The sequence below is a fragment of the Amblyraja radiata genome, chromosome 22 (assembly GCF_010909765.2).
Source record: "Amblyraja radiata isolate CabotCenter1 chromosome 22, sAmbRad1.1.pri, whole genome shotgun sequence".
Taxonomy (NCBI): domain Eukaryota; kingdom Metazoa; phylum Chordata; class Chondrichthyes; order Rajiformes; family Rajidae; genus Amblyraja; species Amblyraja radiata.
The window spans coordinates 18745776-18764400 of NC_045977.1; the positions used below are offsets into that span (position 1 = coordinate 18745776).

At 45.3% G+C, this 18625-nt stretch overlaps 1 protein-coding gene across 1 annotated transcript in view; it reads right to left on the bottom strand.

Moving 5' to 3' along the window:
• Positions 1 to 16633, bottom strand: part of rab26 (RAB26, member RAS oncogene family) — a 232652-nt gene extending 216019 nt beyond the window's left edge. The window contains exons 1-2 of the mRNA XM_033040520.1: positions 16179 to 16633; positions 11956 to 12066 (exon numbers count right to left, since the gene is read on the bottom strand). Of these exons, the coding sequence (XP_032896411.1) occupies positions 11956 to 12066; positions 16179 to 16367 (300 nt within the window). The 5' untranslated portion in view covers positions 16368 to 16633. The remainder of the gene's footprint in view (positions 1 to 11955; positions 12067 to 16178) is intronic.
• Between the last annotated feature and the right edge of the window lie 1992 nt (positions 16634 to 18625).

The window sequence follows — 18625 nt, forward strand, 5'->3', positions numbered from 1 at the left end:
ATGGCCTCCTCCTGCACCTATTTTCTATGTTTCTATGTTTTTACACTAGATCCACCTGCCTGCGTTTAGCCCCTATATCTCTAAACCTATCCTACCCAAGTACCTGCCTAAATGTTTCTTAAACGATGCGTTAATACTTGCCTTAACTACTTCCTCCGGCAGCTCAGTCCATGCACCATTGCCCTGTGTGTGAAAAAGTTACCTCTCAGGTTCCTATCTTTCCTTCCTCACCTTAAACATGTGTCCTATGCCTGCTGGTTCTCAGAGGAAGGGTCTTGACCCAAACGCCACTTATCCATGTTCACCAGGGATGCTGCCTGACCCGCTGAGTTATTCCTACATCTAATGTGATTGCGCAAGGTTATTCAGGTTTTCACAATGATAAAGCAGGCGTTGTCTTAAATCAGTTTATCAATGTTCAGGGAAAGAACAGTATTTTCCATGAAAAAATATATTTTTTGCATATTTATGTAGAATTACCATGTTGGTCTCAGGGGTACCTCAACTCTCATATAATCCATAAGGATCGTCCAATTAAGAACATATCAATGTACTCCAAAGAGTGAGGCAGCGTGAAAATGACTCACTGTAAATCAAGAATATAAACCATGCTTTAAAATTCATTTCTTGGATGTGGGTGCTGGTGGCAAGACTAGGGTTTAGTGATCATCGCCAACTACTTTTGTAGAGATGACACCCAGCTGGAAAGGGTGCAGTGACGTTTTCCAAGGATGTTGCCAGGACTTGAGGGCCTGACTTATAGGGGGAGGTTGAGCAGGCTACGGCTTTATTCCTTGGAGTGTAGGAGGCTGAAGGTGCATATAAAGGTGTACAAAATCGTGAGAGTAACAGATGGGGTGAATGCACAGTCTTTTACCCAGAGGAGAATGAAGAATCAGAGGACATAGGTTTGAGGTGAGGGAGAAAAAGATTTTATAGGAACCCAAGGACAATTATTTGATTTGGTTTTAATTGTAGTTTTTAATAATATTATTATTATTTTTATTATTAACAACACACACACGGTGGGTATATGGAACGAGCTACCAGAAGATGTGGTTGAGATAGGTACTTCAACTACATTTAAAAGACATTTGGACAGGTACATGGATAGGATAGGTTCAGAAGGATATGGGCCAAACACAGGCTTTTGAGACTGTGTAGATGGGCATGTTGGGCCGAAAGGCCTGTTTCCTCATGAATGACTCTCAAATGCTGGAGTAACTCAGCAGGTCAGGCAGCATCTTTGGAGAACATGGATAGATGATGTTTTGGGTAGGGACCCTTCACACTGTTTTCATCCCAGTAGTCTCTGAGCCAGAGTCCGACCCAGAAATGTTAACTGAATGGATAAGAAGTTGACAGAAAGAGTATAATGTGGGGAAATGTGAGGCTGTCTACTTTGGAAGGAACAATTGGATAGGAAAAGTTTAGAGGGATAGAGATCCCTCTAATAAATGGGAAATGGGACTAGGTAGATCTTGGTCGGAATTAACAAATTGGGCCGAAGGGCCTGTTTCCCTGCTGTATGACAATGACTAATGAACTGGAGACTCGAGTTTAACGCAAGGGATTTCAAACTTTATTCTAAATTTCCAAACTCCAAAACTTCGAAATTGCTCTTCCATAAGTTAATTAGCCCATCATTCATTTAATAAATTTGCTTCCCAATATATTCAATTGGATAATCAAAGAGCACATCTGTTCTGCAGGATAAATATTTGGATATTTTGTATGCAAATGCATCCACTACTCACAACCGTGTAGAGGAATTAAGGTTCAAGTCTGCTGGAGACACGAGATCATAAAACATTAGAGCAGAATTAGGCCATTTGGCCCATTGAGTCTGTTCTAGCATTCAATCACGGCCAGTCTATTTTCCTTTCTCAATCCCATTCTACTGCATTCTCCCTATCACCTTTGAAGTCTTTACTAATCAAGAATCTATCAAATTACCCAATGACTTGGCCTCCACTGCCGTCTGTGTCAATGAATTCCACAGATTCACCACCCCCTGGCTAAGGAAATTCATCCTCATTAAAACTTAGAAGGTAGCTACATATGCAGCATCAATACCAGATATTTTCATTCATACAACACACTTAACATGGTAAAATATATTTCAAGTATAGATATTAGTATGCCACTCAGCTCCTCAAACTCACTCAGCAACTGAATGGATGATCCAGTTCTACAGATGCACCATGGAAGAATGCTGTCGGGTTGTCACAGCATGGTTTGTCAACAGCACTGCCCAACATGGCAAGAAATTGCAGAGAATTGTGGATGCAGCCCAGACCATCACACAGCCTCCACCCGTCCATCCATCTACACTTCACAACACATAATCAAAGACAGTTTTCATTCCATCTTCTCCAGTCAAGGCAGAAGATACAAAAGTTTGAATCCACACAGCACCAGATTTAGGAACAGTTTCTTCCCTTCTGTTATCTGACAACTGACTGTCCACCTATAAACTTGTGTGGCGTCTTGATCTTCCAACCAACCTTATTGCAGTCCTTGCACTTTAAAAAATATATAAATCTGCACTTTCTCTATAACGGTAAAGCTATATTCTGTACTCTGGTATTTTGCTCTTTGTATTACCTGTTGCACTTGTGTATGGTTTGATTGTATGTATGATTTAATTGATAATTTAATTGGATAGCAAGCACATATCTTCTCCCTACATCTTGGCAAATGCAACGATAACAAACTAATACATTCCCGACTCCCCGGGTAACTTTTCATCTTGTTTATACCTTTAAGTATCTACTCATCTCAACCTTAATTGTTCACAAACATTGCTTCTTCTGCCTTTCAAGAGAACTCCAAGGATTTAAAGCCCTCAGTAAAAAGGTTTATCCTCACCCATTACTTAAGTGGGCGACATATTATTTAGAAACCGTGTCCCTTGGTTTTAGATTCTGCTGCCAAGAGGAAACGTCCCCTCCACACCCTCCCCTTCCATATCTACCTTGACAGGAGCTTGTACGTTTCACATGAATCCCATCTTATTCTTCTCATGTCAAATGGTTACAATCCCACTTCATCTAACCTTCCCTAACAAGGCAGCACGTCCATTCTGGGTAAGAAGGAACTGCAGATGCTAGTTTACACCAAAGACAGACACAAAATGCTGGAGCAACTCAGCGGGTCAGGCATCATCTCTGGAGAAAAGCAATAGGTGTTGTTTCAGGTTGTGACCCTTCTTCTGACTGCGAGTCAGGGTGGAGGGAAACTAGAGATATGAAAAGGTTCAGAACAAGCAGAGCCGGCATGGATGACTAAGGAAAGGTGGAGCCCACAATGGTCCATTGTTGGCTGGAGAAGAGGTGATAACAAAGGGATATGAACAGTGAAACAAGCAAGATGACGAGGGTGAGGGAGGGATGGAATGCAAGGGCTACTTGGAATTAGAGAGAAACCGCTGAGTTGTAAGCTGCCCAAGCGAAATACAAGGTGCTTTTCCTCCAATTTGCGTGTGACCTCACTCTAACAGTGGAGGAGGACACCATTCTGGGTGTTAACCAAGTATACCTTCACTGAGTTGCTTTCTCACAGCTCCAAAGACCCGCGTTCAACCCTAACCATGGTGCTGTCTGTGTGGAGTTTGCACATTCTCCCTGTGACCACGTGGGTTTCCTCCGGATGCTCCAGTTTCTTCCCACATTCCAAAGACGTGGGGTTTGTAGGTTATGGAAAGGATATAGGTGGAAGGGGATGGGGGAAGTGAAAAGAGGGCAGGAGTGTAAGAAATGGTTGTGCATCCAGGTGAAGCATAGGTAAGGGCGGGGGGGAGACAAGAAAGGGTGGGGCATTGTTGGTTGGTTACCTAAAACTGGAGAATCCAATGTTCATTCTAATGGTCAAACAAGGAACTGCAGATAGGACACAAAGTGCTGGAATAAATCAGCGGATCAGGCAGCATCTCTGAAGAACACGGATAGGCAAATTTTTGGGTCAGTATCCTTCCAGTTGACGTTTCTGGTCAGGATCAGTCTGAAGAAAGGTCCCCACCCAAAACATCACCTATCTATGTTCTCCAGAGATGCTGTCTGACCCCTTGAATTACTCCAGCACTTTGCCGTGAATGTCAATGTAACTCACATTATCTAAACTAAGGGTGTCGCAAATCGTACTATACACAAGTGCAATCAGGATATTTCACAAGTTCAACAGGTAGTGCAGAGAGAAAATTACTGGAGAATATAGTGTTATAGAATTAGTTACAGCAAAAGTGAAGAGAAAAAAGTACTTAAGGGCCTGTCAAAACGAGCATGCGACTGCATGCGGCAAGCGCGACCTAACGTGGTCGCTTGAGCTGTACGGCCTCGCGGGGCCAGTCCCACTTCGATTGCCGGGTGCCGTATGGAGTTGTGCGGAGCTGGTCCCAACATCGCGCGGGGCTCCGAAAAACTGACACTGTTCAAAAATTCCGCGTGGCAACGGCCTGCCGGCCTGCAGCCGCATTGAGGCCGTACGCACCGTCTCGACGGCGTACGTCTAGCGCAAACTTCCCGCGGACTTCGCTCGAACTTTGCGCCATCTCGTACGGGATCACTCGACCTCCGCGCAGCCCCTGCTTCCGGTTTGTTCGCGCATGCTGGTGGGACAGGCCCTGTACGGGGATCACTCGACCTCCGCTTCCGGTTTGGTCATGCTTGCCGCATGCAGTCGCATGCTCGTGGGACAGGCCCTTAAGACTGCACTGAGTTATGTTGAGAGATGGGGGGGGGGGGGCTACACCCTTAGTTTATGGGAGGACTGTTCAGTAGTCTGACAGCAGCAGAGAAGGGGCTGCTCCTGAATTTGGCGGTATATGCTTTCAAGCTTCTGTACCTTCTGCCCGATGGGAGAGGGGAGAGGTGGGAATGTCCAGGGTGGAACTGATTCTCGATTGTGTTGGCTGCTTTTCCGAGGCAGCGCAAAATGTTGATGGAGTCAATGTAGGAGGGGGAGGCTGGTGTGACTTATATGCCAGGCAGAAGCATAATTTTGTTCATATCATTGGATTGTAAGCTGACCTAACGTAAATCCAGCCTCCTATATGCTAGGGGCAGCTAATGAGAAGAGTGACTTAAATAAGTCGTGAGTGTCAGTACAGAGCTTTACTTAGCAGTGGTCATGCTTAACTTCAGATCTTTAACACCATGGGTTGTATGTGGCTTAATGAAAATAACTGGGATTTTGAAGTTGCCCCACCATAGACACGGCCAGAAGGAATGTTACCGAGACGTTGCCTGTTCCTTTTGATATCAAACTACCCAGGATGGGGCTCTAAAAGGAAGTTTGATAGCCCGTCTAATGTACACATCTCCACTGACAACCAGTCAATCTACTGTGTGGGTTTCCCCCGGCTGCTCCAGTTTCCTCTCACCCCAAAGACCCCTGTAAATTGCCTCGAGCGTGTAGGGAATGGATGAGAAAGCGGGATAGCATAAAACTATTGCGAATGGGTCAATGATGGTCGGTATGGATTCTGTGGGCCGAAGGGCCTATTTTCACACTGTACCTCTAAACTAAACCTAGGCAGCTCAGTGGTAGAGTTGCTGCCTTACAGTGCCAGAGACCCGGGTTTGATCCTGACTCCCGGGTGCTATCTGTACCGAGTTTATACGTCTCCCTGCAACCACGTGGGTTTTCTCCAGGTGTTCTGGATTCCTCCCCCCCAGGTTAATTCCTGGTTAATTGGCTTCAGTAAAATTGTAAATTGTCTCTAGTGTGTCTTAGTGTTAGCGTGCGTGGATCACTGGTTGGCGCAGACTCGATGGGCCGAAAGGCCCGTTTCCATGCTGCCTCTCTAAACTAAACTAAGCAATAAGCTAATCTAGGCACGGCTAAGGATTGAACCAAGGCCCATCTCAGATACAAGTTCAGCATCCTCCAGCAATGGCTAATGGGTGTGCTAGACTTCAGCAGCTGCCACCCAGTTTTGCAAAGACGATACGAGCTACGGGAAGATGCACATACACAGTAACTCCTCATCATAACGGACCATGGGGGGGGGGGGGGGTCCGTTATTGGTGAATGTCCTAGAAAACCCGAGTAAGGGATTCGCTCCAACCACCTAGCAGTCACTCCGTGAAACGACGACTTGCTTTCAATTGCAAAGTTTTGACAGTTGAAAATTTATGTTTGTTATTGCAAGCTAAAAATACTAAAGGCTGTCTGTTACATTGTTTAATAGAGTTAAAGTGTGGATCCAAGTCATGCCTCCTCATCAATGGCAATGCCTTGTCAATGGCTCGTCAATGGCTACGGCTCGTCAAAGGCCATGCCCTCCACTGTGTAATTAGCGGCCTGTGTTCTTAAAGAGACAGTCCGCTATAACTGAAATCAGTTATAAAGAGTTCTGCAATAGTGAGGATTTACTGTATTGTTGATTTCTTGATATTGGAACAGAATTAGGCCATCCGGCCCATCGAGTTTACTCCGCCATTCAATTATGGCTGATCTATCTTTCCCTCAACCCCATTCTCCTGCCTTCTCCCCATAACCTCTGTAATATATTTTTTTATTAAAGGTAATCAATTACAATGCTTCAAACAACTTTATATCAAATTAATTCAATTTGCATTAAGTAAAACACTAATAATACTTATCTACTATTTTTTTTTAGAAATAATGATAGAAAAAGAATAGAACAGTTATAAATCATTAAGAGAGTGATTAAATAATAATTTGATTATATATAAGAAAGAAAAGAGAACGAAAAAAAAAAAAAAAAAAAAAAATGAAAAACCACAATATGTATTGTTAATAACACTACTACAAGTGATCTATCTTTCCCTCAACCCCATTCTCCTGCCTTCTCCCCATAACCTCTGACATTACCAACTAATAGTAAGATTAAACGAGAACTTACCAGTTTGAAGTTTGATCTTGATTTTATGAGGAGTTACGATGAGCAATTACGTGAAGAAGGGCCGTCCGTCTGCGTGCGCGTCAATCTTCAAAGCAGCAGTGTTAAATCACAGATAAAAAGAAGACCTGAGAATAGTAAGATTGAAGAAACTAGAACTTCCATGTGACCTTGATAGTATGAGGGTGGGAGCGGTGGGCACGTAATCGCTCATCGTAACTCCTCATAAAATCAAGATCAAACTTCAAACTGGTAAGTTCTCATTTAATCTTACTATTTTACTTCGGAGTCACGTGAGTGACTACGTGAAGATTTCAAAGCTCTGTGATTTTACGCCGGTTACGAATCCAGGCGTCACACACTGAATGGATTGACCATGGATGCGTGTAATCATTAAAGCATTCAGACATTACGTAGTTAAGTAAGGACACTGATGCTTTAAATGAAAGAAAAGTTTTTAAAAACTAGTTTCCCCTCCCAACCTTGGGGGTAAACTATGGGACAGAACTTAAAATGGTACGTGCAAACACCCCCAGTCCGGTAATAGGTTTGTTATAAAACCGGTGGACCGTTATTGCATTCGTCCATCCTGCAGCCACTAGGATGTTGTCAAGAGGCACGTCCATTGCTCTTGCTGCCGACGTAGATGCAGCCCTGGTGGAGTGAGATTTAACCATATGAACGTTCACTCTGTTACCGCCATTACCCCCTTTGACCATCTGGAGATGGTTTGTGTTGACACCTTCTGGTCTGTTCTGAGCCTCTGTGGTTCTCCGTAACTCTCAGATAGTGGTGTTAGTATGTTACCACACACACAACCGTAGGTCCTCTGGATATGCCAAGAACTGGATCTCCATCCCTGGCATTCCTGGCCTGCTATGTTTATATCAGGTTTCCGATTACGAATGTTATGTTGTTCATATTGGTGGTCATGGACTCTTTGTCAGCATACCACCTTCAGGGTTAGTTATAGGCGGTCCCCACTGTCAAAGTAGGGTTAGTACCACGCTCACATCCCATGTCCGTGTACCTTGGTCTTAGACGTATTAGATTGTAAATTCTCTTCATGAATTTTGTTGTAAAGGGGTGCGTTCCTATCGACCCGTGCCCTGCTTGCAGCATCAGATAGGAGGAAAGTGCGCCTCTGGCACTATTGATTGCACTATAACTTTGTTTATAGTTATAGTACAGAGTTGATAGGAAACTCCAAGACATCTGTTATCCGAACTGTGTTGTATTTGTTCGGACAGTCCTATGCCTTGAAATGGCCTCCTCAGAATCTGCAGACCAACAAGTTAATACGTTCGTGTAGTGGATGATTACTCCCTGTAACTGGGTTCACTAGGAGGTCCCTGCTCTTGGGTACAGCCATAACTGGCTGAACTATAGTTCCCAAAATTTTTGGGGACCAGGCTTGAGTAGGCCAATCTGGCACTACCAATATGCCTGTGGCTTAGTCTTGCTTGATTTTGGTCAAGCATCTGTTTGTGAGACAATTTTGCGGAAAACATGCATAAACAATCCTCCCCAATTGAGGGAGAAAGCATCCACTACCTTTGTTCCTGGATCCTGCTTGCAGGACACATATCTGGGTAACTGATGGTTTAGTCTAGATGCAAATAGATCAAATCTGGTATGCCAAATCGTGTAGTTATTTTGTTAAATACTGCCTGATTCAACATCCATTCTGTGTTGTTATTAAACATCCGTGATCCAGCATCTGTCAACGTGTTATATCTACCTCGTAGATTTCCCAAATATTCCTCTTGAACCAGTGCCAAATGAGGTTCGACAATCTATCGTAAGATACAGATTTTACACCACCCTTGTTAGTGGATATATGCCACCGCAGTGGTGTTATCAATCTGAATTTGAACAAGCACCGGTTGAATATTGCTACAGAACCCCTTGAGTCCAAATTGTGCCCCCAACAATTCTGGGTAATTGATTCCATGTGTTGGGGAATTACAGACTCCTGCTCATTCCATCTGTCCCCACAGCTCTAGACTGTGTTAGTGGCTCCCCATCCTTAGCCGCTAGCATAGGTCTGAAGAACCCTTGATGGCTTTCAAGTAAATTTACTTTGAGCTTTCTCACGTTCGTTATCCACCGTAGTTATTCAACAAAGGCCTCTGCTGGCAATCCATAGTTTTGCCAATTTTGCCTGCATGGAATCTGAGTGTTCGTTCCTTTGCTCGCTGTAATTCTGGTAATGCAAAGGCCCGTACGTACTGCTGGAAATGCGGCTACTATTTGCCAATTACACTCGCTGTTTACCTGATAGATGGCTAGTATTTGACTATCAGGTCATAGCAGGCTTGATTAATATAGTCGTTTGCCCCTAGGCAAAGTCACCAACATATTTACTGTTTTTGATAGTAAATTCTAGGTAATCAATTACCCTTGTAGGTGTCAATTTTGATTTAACTGGATGGATGAGGTAACCAATTCTGTCAAACAGGGTTTTGGTTTGCTTTGACTGATGCTTCTGCCAATTCTTGGTGCCTCCAAAATGAAATAGTCCAAATATGCCATTACTATGTGGTTCTGAGACCTTTGTAGACCCAGAATTGGTTTCCGTAGTTTTGTCAATAGTCTAGGAGCTGATGTCAACCCATTTGGCAGATCCATACCATCCAGTTAAACTTCAAATATCTCCTGTTCTTAGTGAATAGACACCGAATAGTATGCATCTTTGAGGTCGATGCATGCCATGTGACCATTTTATAGGAAGCTCCTATAAAACAGTACGACCGTAACAAAATTACTGTTTCTAAAAGTCTATACTGCACAAATGAGTTAAACCTGGATGAAGTGACATCCTCCATCACATGTCACATCACAGTCACATGTCCTGAATGGCAATCCTGCCCAAAATTACTGGGCCTGCCTCGAAGACAATTCCAGTCCGAGTTCCAAGTCTGCTTGGAACCTGTGTATGTTGTGCAGTAAAATTATCACGTTATTATCTGGGGTTTTTTGGGGGTTTTTTTTTTAAACCCAGTTCTGAAATTTCATGTTATTGTCATTTTGAACAAGAACACAAGAGTAAATTACCAACATGTAACTGCTCCACAATCCCTTGTTTCGGTAAACCCAGACCCACCTACCTCCATGGCTACCGGTGGTCTTGTGGTAAGCCCAAAGGCCCCTGATGCGGATTCCTTTTCTCTCCTTGATTGGGAGTAGGACTGGTAAGGAGTGTGGATTCAATGTTTCTCCCGACCTCTGCTTGGGTCTGGTCTGAAAACCTCATCATACTGAGCCTGCCTTGTAGGACAATTCTGGCCATTATTTTGAGTCTGCCTTGAAAGACAACTCTGATCGTATTTCCGTGCCCAGCTTTCAAGCTACCACCGGATTCAGTGAACCGCTTACCCCCTATGGAGGTGTGGGGTGTGTTGTCGCCTATGCGGATATTCTGCCAACTGCTGGCTCTTGAGGCCATATGCATGCTTCAGTATGTTCATACTTTAAATTCGAGATCAGTTACCTGATCATTCACACTCCCCTCCACTGAGAGTGAGGTTCGTAGGCAGCCCTGAAAACAGGTGCTGCCGCAGGACCCTGAGGATACCTGTGCTGACATGGCCCTTCCAGTGGACCTAAATGAGATTCTAGCTTTGGTCAGACTGAAATGGACCATGAATGCTCCTCTCCTCAGAGCAGGAGACATTTGTGCAGCCCTGAAAACAGGTGCTGCTGCCTGCGGGTTCTCCATAATACCCGGGCTGTCAAGAGCTAGATTCCATCCAGGGAAGCACCCAGTGGAACCTGGATGATTGCAGAAGCACTTATTTTCTGTTTGTTTGTATGGAAGCTTATTATCCCTTTTATGTAAAGCATTTTGGTGTTGACTTAAACAGTGCAATATAAGTAAAACTTACTTACTTCCTTTCTTCTGCTTGGTCCTGGGAAGGTTTCCCCCCCCCTCTTCTTTGTACTCTGATTCAGAGTGGTTTCTTCCACATGTGCGAGGCTCCCGGCACCGGCACTGCTGTAGGCCGTGCTGATACTGCTCCCTCCTTTGGAGCAGATCATTGTTGGAGCAACTTCTCCATATGTTGCTCCATGTGGGAGAAGTCGTCCTCAGACGCTCTCCGTTGAGGGAGGGTATCCCTCTTCCCCGGACTCATCTGAGTCAACGGGTTAGTTTAGACTTGCGGGTGGCATTACGTCCCACAGGACAACCACGGAGCTCCTGCTCCCGCGCAAAGTCTCCTGCCGATTCTGCTGTCGGCGCTAATGTCGGGAACAAGACCGTCGCCCGCTATTTGGAAAGCTGCGGTCTTCGGCAGCCGACATCCCCGCGGGCCGTCTCCTCGACATCTGGGCTCTGAAAAAAACTTCAAGCCCGAAAGAACGCAGGTAAGTGATTCAACTTTCCTTACCTGCTCATCCCGACGGCCTGGGAGGACTCAGTGCCTGCCAGTCCGTCGTGCGTGTTGCGTTCAGACGTAATGACGCGCACGCAGACGGACGGCCCTTCTTCACGTAGTCACTCACGTGACTCCGAAGTAAAATCTGTCATTCTTCATCTTAAAAATACTCAATGACTTGGTCCATGCAGCTGCCTACGGCAATGAATTGCACAGATTTACCACCCTCCGACCAAAAGTAATTCCTCCTCATCTCCTTTCTAAAAGTGCGTCCTTTTATTCAGAGGCTATGGCCACTGGTCCTAGACTCACCCACCAGTGGAAACAACCTCGCCACATCCACTGGATTCAGGCCTTTCACTAGTGGGTAAGTTTCAATTAGGACCCCACCTCACCCTTGCAAACTCCAGCGAGTACAGGCCCAGTGCCGCCAAACGCTCATCTGCTCACATATGTAAAAATCACTCAGTGGCAAGAGAGCGTTAACAAGATAGATTCTGTGACCACTGGCATGAAGAGAACCCAGTAAATATCAATCAATAATACAAATATAAATGTAGATACCAACAGATGCACGCAGTCAGTAGGACTCCCAAATAGCAGGCACAGGTAGACATGTCACCCCCCCTCCGCTCGCATGCTCCAAGATTCATCTCACAGTCCAGCAGCACATTTAAACAGAAGGAAATATAAAATGAAAGACAGCCTCACCCTGAAGTCAATTCCCACTGTCGAAATAAAACTTCCTGCCAAGAAAGCTCCATCCTTAAAGCGCACCAGCAAGCAGGTTTTGCCTACGCCAGAGTCTCCAACTAACATTACCTGAAATGAAACAAGTAGTGATTAATCCAGCAGGCACAGAAACAGTCATTAACAATTCCCCCCCACAATGAACTAGAAGCTGTGCCCATCCTAGAATTCTCAGCCTGAAATTCTTTGATCAGTAGGGGGTGACACAGTGGCACAGCGGTAGAGTTGCTACCTCACAGCGCCTGAGACCCGGCTTTGATCCTGACTGGGCGCTGTCTGTATGCAGTCCCAGTGATCACGTGGGTATTCTCTGGGTGCTCCGGTCTCCCCCAACACTCCAAAGACATACAGATTTGTAGGTTAAATGGCTTTGGTAGCAATTGTAAATTGTCCCTAGTGTGCAGGATAGTCCGAGTGCACGGGTGATCGCGGGTCGGCGCGCACCCGGTGGTCCGAAGGAGCTGTTTCCGTGCTATATCTCTAAATCTAAAACAGTAACAGCTGAACCAGTTCATATATTAGTTTAAGGTTACATTGAACAAAATATATAGCATAAATTACTTGCGAGATTTTACATCCTCATATGACATAGAATGTACAGCATAGAGTTTATGCTCTACTCTAACCTGTTTTTTTATAGGAATTCATCTAAGGCACAAAGTGCCCCAGTAATTCAGCGGGTCAGGCAGCATCACTGGGTCTGATGAAGGATTCCAACCCAAAACGTCACATGTCCTTTTTCTCCAGATGTACTGCCTGACCCACTGAGTTATTCCAGCACTTCGTGCCTATCTCTGGAAAACATGGATACATGACATCTCGAGTCAATACGTTTCTTCAGAAAGACCCAAAATGTCATCTATCCATAGACACAAAGTGCTGGGGTAACTCAGTGGGTCAGGCCATATCTCTGGAGAACATGGATAGATGACATTTCAGGTCGGGACATTTCTTCCAATGGATTGTGTGGGGGGGATGGAGAGGTGGAGATTTGGAAGCGCGAAAAGACCCGGACAAATCGGGGCCGGCAACAGATGACCTCAGGCAGGGTTGTTCCCCGATAGGCCAATTGTTGGCCAGGGACAGTGCCTCCTTGTTTCTATGCTGCATCTGTAAAATTAAAACTAGTGTATGAATGGGTGGCACAGTGGCACAGTGGTAGAGCTGCTGCCTCACAGCACCAGAGACCTGCTTTCAATCCCGACTACAGGTGATGTTGGTACACAGTTTGGTCGCTCTCCCTGTGACCATGTGGGTTTCCTCAGGGAACTCCGATTTTTTTCCCACAATCCAAAGACGTGCAGGTTTGTAGATTAATTGACTTTGGTGAAATTTTAATGTGTAAGATAGTGCTAGAAACAGGGTGATTGCTGGTCGGCGCAGACTAGGTGGGCAGAAGAGCCTGTTTCTGCATTGTATCTCTAAAGTCGAAAGGGTGATCAATGATCAGCATTGGCTAGGAGGGCCAAAGAGCCCGTTTCCATGCTATCTCCTTCAGTCAATTAATAATATTGATATCACAGCGCTTAAGGAGAAGAAGAGAGTTCCAGCACCATGGTTGGATAAACAAGAACAAACTATTGTTCATTACGAAACTGCTATGGTTTGACCACAAGCAATAAATGTAAGCATGAGTAAGCAGAAAAGGGAGCAACTTGCTTCTTATCTCAGTTGGTGACAGGAGCACAGACTGAACAAGAGCCGTTGAACAAGGAGCAGCACAGTGGCACAGCGGTAGAGTTGCTGCCCTACAGCACCAGAGGCTCAGGTTCGAATCTGACTACAGGTGCTGTCTGTACGGAGTTTGTACGTTCTCTCTGTGTATGTTCGTCCCACACTCCGGAGACTTGCAGGTTTGTAGGTTCATTGGCTTATGTAAATTGTCCTTAGTGTGTGGGATAGTACTAGTGTACGGGATGATCACTGGTCAGTGCGGGCTCGGTCTGTTCCACGCTGTATCTCCAGACTAAAGTAAACAGCGTAAATGCCCAGACTTCCTTGAAGGGTCACGGTCTGCTTCCTGCCTTATCTCAGAAGAGCAACTCCCTGGTGAAGACTCCACCAGCTTCAATTCTGCTCTTCAAACAAACATCGTATGATTGATTATTCCAGCTTTAATGTGCAAAGGATTCTAAATATTAAAAATCAAGTGGGGCCTGAAAATGCGAGCAGCACAGTGGCACACTGGTAGAGCTGCTGCCTTGCAGTGCCAGAGACCCAGGTTCGATCTTGACCTCAGGTGCTGTCTATGTGGAGTTTGCACATTCTCCCCGACCCCATGGGTTTCCTCCAGCTTCCTCTCACATCCCAATGACATGCGGGATTGTAGGTGAATCGGTTTCTGTAAATTGCCCCTAGTGTGTAGGGAGTGGATGGGAAAGTGGGATAACAGTGTGAACAGTTGAGCGATGGGCACGGTGGGCCGAAGGGCTCGTCTCCCTGCTGTACCTCTTTTAAAAAAAAACTCCTAAATACACTTTTCACCTCAAATTCCCCCTGGTGTGTAGGGAATGGATGAGAAAGTGGGATGACATAGAACTAGTGTTAATGGGTGATCGATGGGTCAGTGTGGGCCGAAGGGCCTGTTTCCACCCTGTATCCAAAACCAAAACTAAAGAAGTGTAGTGGCTTGTGGGCTCCAGGCAAAAACAAATTCATTTTTTCCTCCATTACACAGAAAGAGGGATAATTCTGTAGATTGATTTTTTTTTTTTTTTTTAAATACAAAAGGATTAAGTGAAAACCTTCCCCTCACTACAGTCCTGACCTACTTGCTACACCTTGACTGAGAACACTGGGAGGTTTCAAGTGGTGAATAAGAGAGTTAACACGGCTCTCTATTGACAATAAGACATTTATCTCCTCTGGTCTGTTATTGAATGAAATGTGTTTTCTTTCCAGATTTGCAATACTTAGCAAAGGCGGCAATCCAACCAGCAAATAATAGGTGAATTCTCAAGGGCCCTTCAACCTGACACGCTATACAGTAGATGACATGTCTACCTGTCCCTGGTATCGCGTCCATTGGCCATTACAAAACCTTATTGATTTGCCTCATAATCCAGCAGTCAATAACTATACTAGTTACGCCCGAGGAAAGATTGGCATATTAATGGTGTAATTACGTAACATCAGAATGGACATAGAACAGTGCAGCACAGGAACAGACCCTTCGGCCCAGGATGTCAGTGCTAGTCAGAATGCCATGACAGCACATATCTGCCTGCACATAATCCATATCCATATGTCTATCCAGAAGTCTCTTAAGCGCCACTATCATATCTGCCTCTACCACCACCCCCAGCAGCACATTCGAGCACCCCCCACCCTCTAAACCTTGCCCCTCTCATCTTAAAATTATGCATTTGAGTATTTGATATTTGCATCCTGGGGGAAAAAGGATCTGGCGGTCTACTCTATCTATGCCTCTCTATGCCTCTCTCTACCCTCTCTACCACCCCCCCCCCCCCCCCTCCTCCCTAACCTTCAACGTTCCAGAGAAATCAATCCAAGTCTGTCCAACCTCCCCCTATAGCTGATATCCCCTAGCCGGCATCATCCTGATAGATCTCCTCGGCATCCTTTCCAAAATCTCCACATCCTTCTTGTAACGGGAAAGAGGAACACATTTTAACAAAAGAGGGCTTCAAATGACTTGGATATTCGATGCAAAATATTTACAAGGCTGCATAGAAAGAATAGTGACTGGGGCTGTATTTCGTTGAGATAGCACAAGCAGAACGGGTTGAATGGCCCCTCTTCTGGACTGCCAAGAGAATACGGACAAATAGACCCGTACAATCCTGCTTAATTTAGCTAGCGCTTAAGATAGAAGACAGACACGTCAGTGGGTGCAAGTGCTTTGATTAGAAATGAATATTGAATGATATGGGCAAGGCATCAGATAATGCGTAGAGCACAAAGAGTTAACTTAAATGGCCCGTCTTTGTTGTACATTCTATGTCAAAACAACAACTAGTTCTTCTCTTTTAAAATAAACAATAAATAAATAAAATTCGGTCACGCGAAGGGCTATTTATTTGCCCGAGCCCAGTTTCCGTCAGCTTTTCATTTGATTTTCCAAGTGACTTTTGACAATAAGGACCGTGCATCATGCAAACACATGCTCGCGTACATTAAACCCTGTGATGCACATGCACACAACTCCCTGGCAAGGAACTAACCTTAAACGCGATGTCGTAGAACTCGCTGCTGTTACTCAGTGAAGGTCTGTTTGGAAGGGACACCCCGTTGATCGGACCCTGGGGCTCGGAATTGCCTTTCGCCGACTTCTGTCCTTTGCTTCTCCCGGCTGGCAAGGTGGTGCTTGGGGGCGTGCTACTTTTGCTCCTGAGTGTCTTTTTCCTCGACATTACGGATTTCTGCTCCCGCAGCCTCTCAACTAAGAAGGAGTTTGGTTCAGGTTTGGAACCAAATGCACTGTTTGCGAGTTTTTTTGTTTTGTTTTCCCCGAGCTGTGACGACCACCAAGCAGGATTTCCGCAGTGCTCGCTGTTCACCTGGTTGGAGTGGTCATGCCTGTTGTCAAAACTGGGACGTGCATGGCACACATCTTCACTGCTACTTGTCCACCAGCCCGGATTCCAGCTTCCAACACGCGATGCCTTCTCACCCAAACACACAGCCACTCCCACCTGCCCTAACTGGCAGGGCGGCGAGCAAATCAGTAAAGCCCCTGTCAACCCCAGCGCCTGCTTCTTGTCCAATGGGACCCAGATAGGTGGGTGGGACGTCGTGAAATTAACAGTAAACACCACACACCTTTGGTGTTTAACCCTTCGAGAGCTGGTCCCTCTCCATCAAAGAAACACTTGCACGAACACAGTGTTTCCCTCTTGCCCAGACCATCGCGCAAACCAACCTCCCTTCCACTGACTCCATCTACACTTCACACTTCACACACATAATCAAGGACCAGTCACTCCCTCTTCTCCCCTCTTCCATCAGGCAAGAGGTACAGAAGTGTGAAAACGCACACCTTCAGATTCAGGACAGTTTTCGTCCCGGCTGTTATCAGGCAACTGAACCGTGCTTGAATAACAATGGACAATGGAGGACCTGGCGTGGGGAGAGCACTGCGAGAGTGTGGGGACTAAAAGGGGGACAAGGCACACGGGGTGGGGGGATTTGTAACTTTGTAAGTGCTCTTTATGGGCGACTATTTGCATTCCTTGGGTATGCGAGCAAAGAGTTTCACTGTGACTTGTCACATGTGACAATAAAGTATTCAATCAATGTTTCCAACAACTAGAGGGCAGCCCTGCAATACTATCTATCTAATTGGAGATCCTTGGACAATGTTTAATCAGACTTTACTGGATTGATCATGCATTAAACGTTATTCCCCTTATTATGTACCTGTACAGTGTGGACAGCTCAAGTTTAATCATGTATAGAAAGGAACTGCAGAGGCTGGTATGTACCGAAGATAGACACAAAGTGCTGGAGTAACTCAATGGGCCAGGCAGCTTCTCTGGAGAAACAGGATGGGTGTTGTTTTGGGTCAGGATCCTTCTTCAGACTATATAATGTATCACCTGGATAGCATGTAAAAAAAACCATTTCGCTATACCTCAGTAATGACAATAAACTAAACTAAACTAAACTAGTGCAGTAACAACCCTCTGATGCGCTGAATTGGGCATTGAACCCACAACCTTCCGCTTCGGGAACCAGGGTTCTGTTTACTGCATCATAGCTCAACAATCCCTGCGATGATTTTACTGCGAATCTGTGACCTTCAAGCTCTGATTAATTTTTTTTTTTGCAGGTCCAAAATAATGTTCTGGGTGTATTGAAAAGTCACTTAACATTATTCCCATACTCTCCCAGTCTAGCAAAGAACCCAATTATATGGAGAACCAGCAGCACCGATCACTGCAAGTTTGGCATCTATAAGGCGCCTTTCCTGACAGAATCCTGCCCTCCAAAATTTATTTCGAGATTTTTAGACTTTACAGATACAGCGTGGAAATAGGCCACTCCACCTACTGAGTCCGTGTGCACCAGCGATCGCCCCATACACTAGCACTATCCTTATGGCTGGGGACAATTTACAGTTATTACCAAAGCCAATTATCCTACGAACCAGCACGTCTTTGGAATGTGGGTGGAAACCGGAGAAAACCCACGCAGTCACAAGGAGAAGGTACGAACTCCGTACAGACACCTTCCATAGCCAGAATCGAACCTAGGTCTCTGGCGCTGTAATGCAGCAGCTCTGCTGCTGCACCACTGTTTCGCCTTTAAGCCAGCTAAGTGTTGGCAGCTAATGGAGGAACGGAGCAATATAGCTGGAAGAGCTTCTGTCTCCATTTCCGTGAAGCTCGGTTTAATTCTGACTTCCGGTACTATCTGTGTGGAGTTTGCACGTTCTCCCTGCGACTATGTAATCTTTTTTCACATTCTCTGGTTTCCTCCCACATCCCGAGGTCGTGCTCGTTGGCAGCGTGGTTGAACATTGTAAATTATCCCTAGTGGGATCAGCGAGCACTTTATGGTGAGCATGGACTCAGTGGGCTGAAGAGCCTCATGATATGCTTCATGGCACTGACCTAGTGGGCCGAAAGGTCTGTTCCTGTGCTGTACTTTGTTCTATGTTCTATTATTC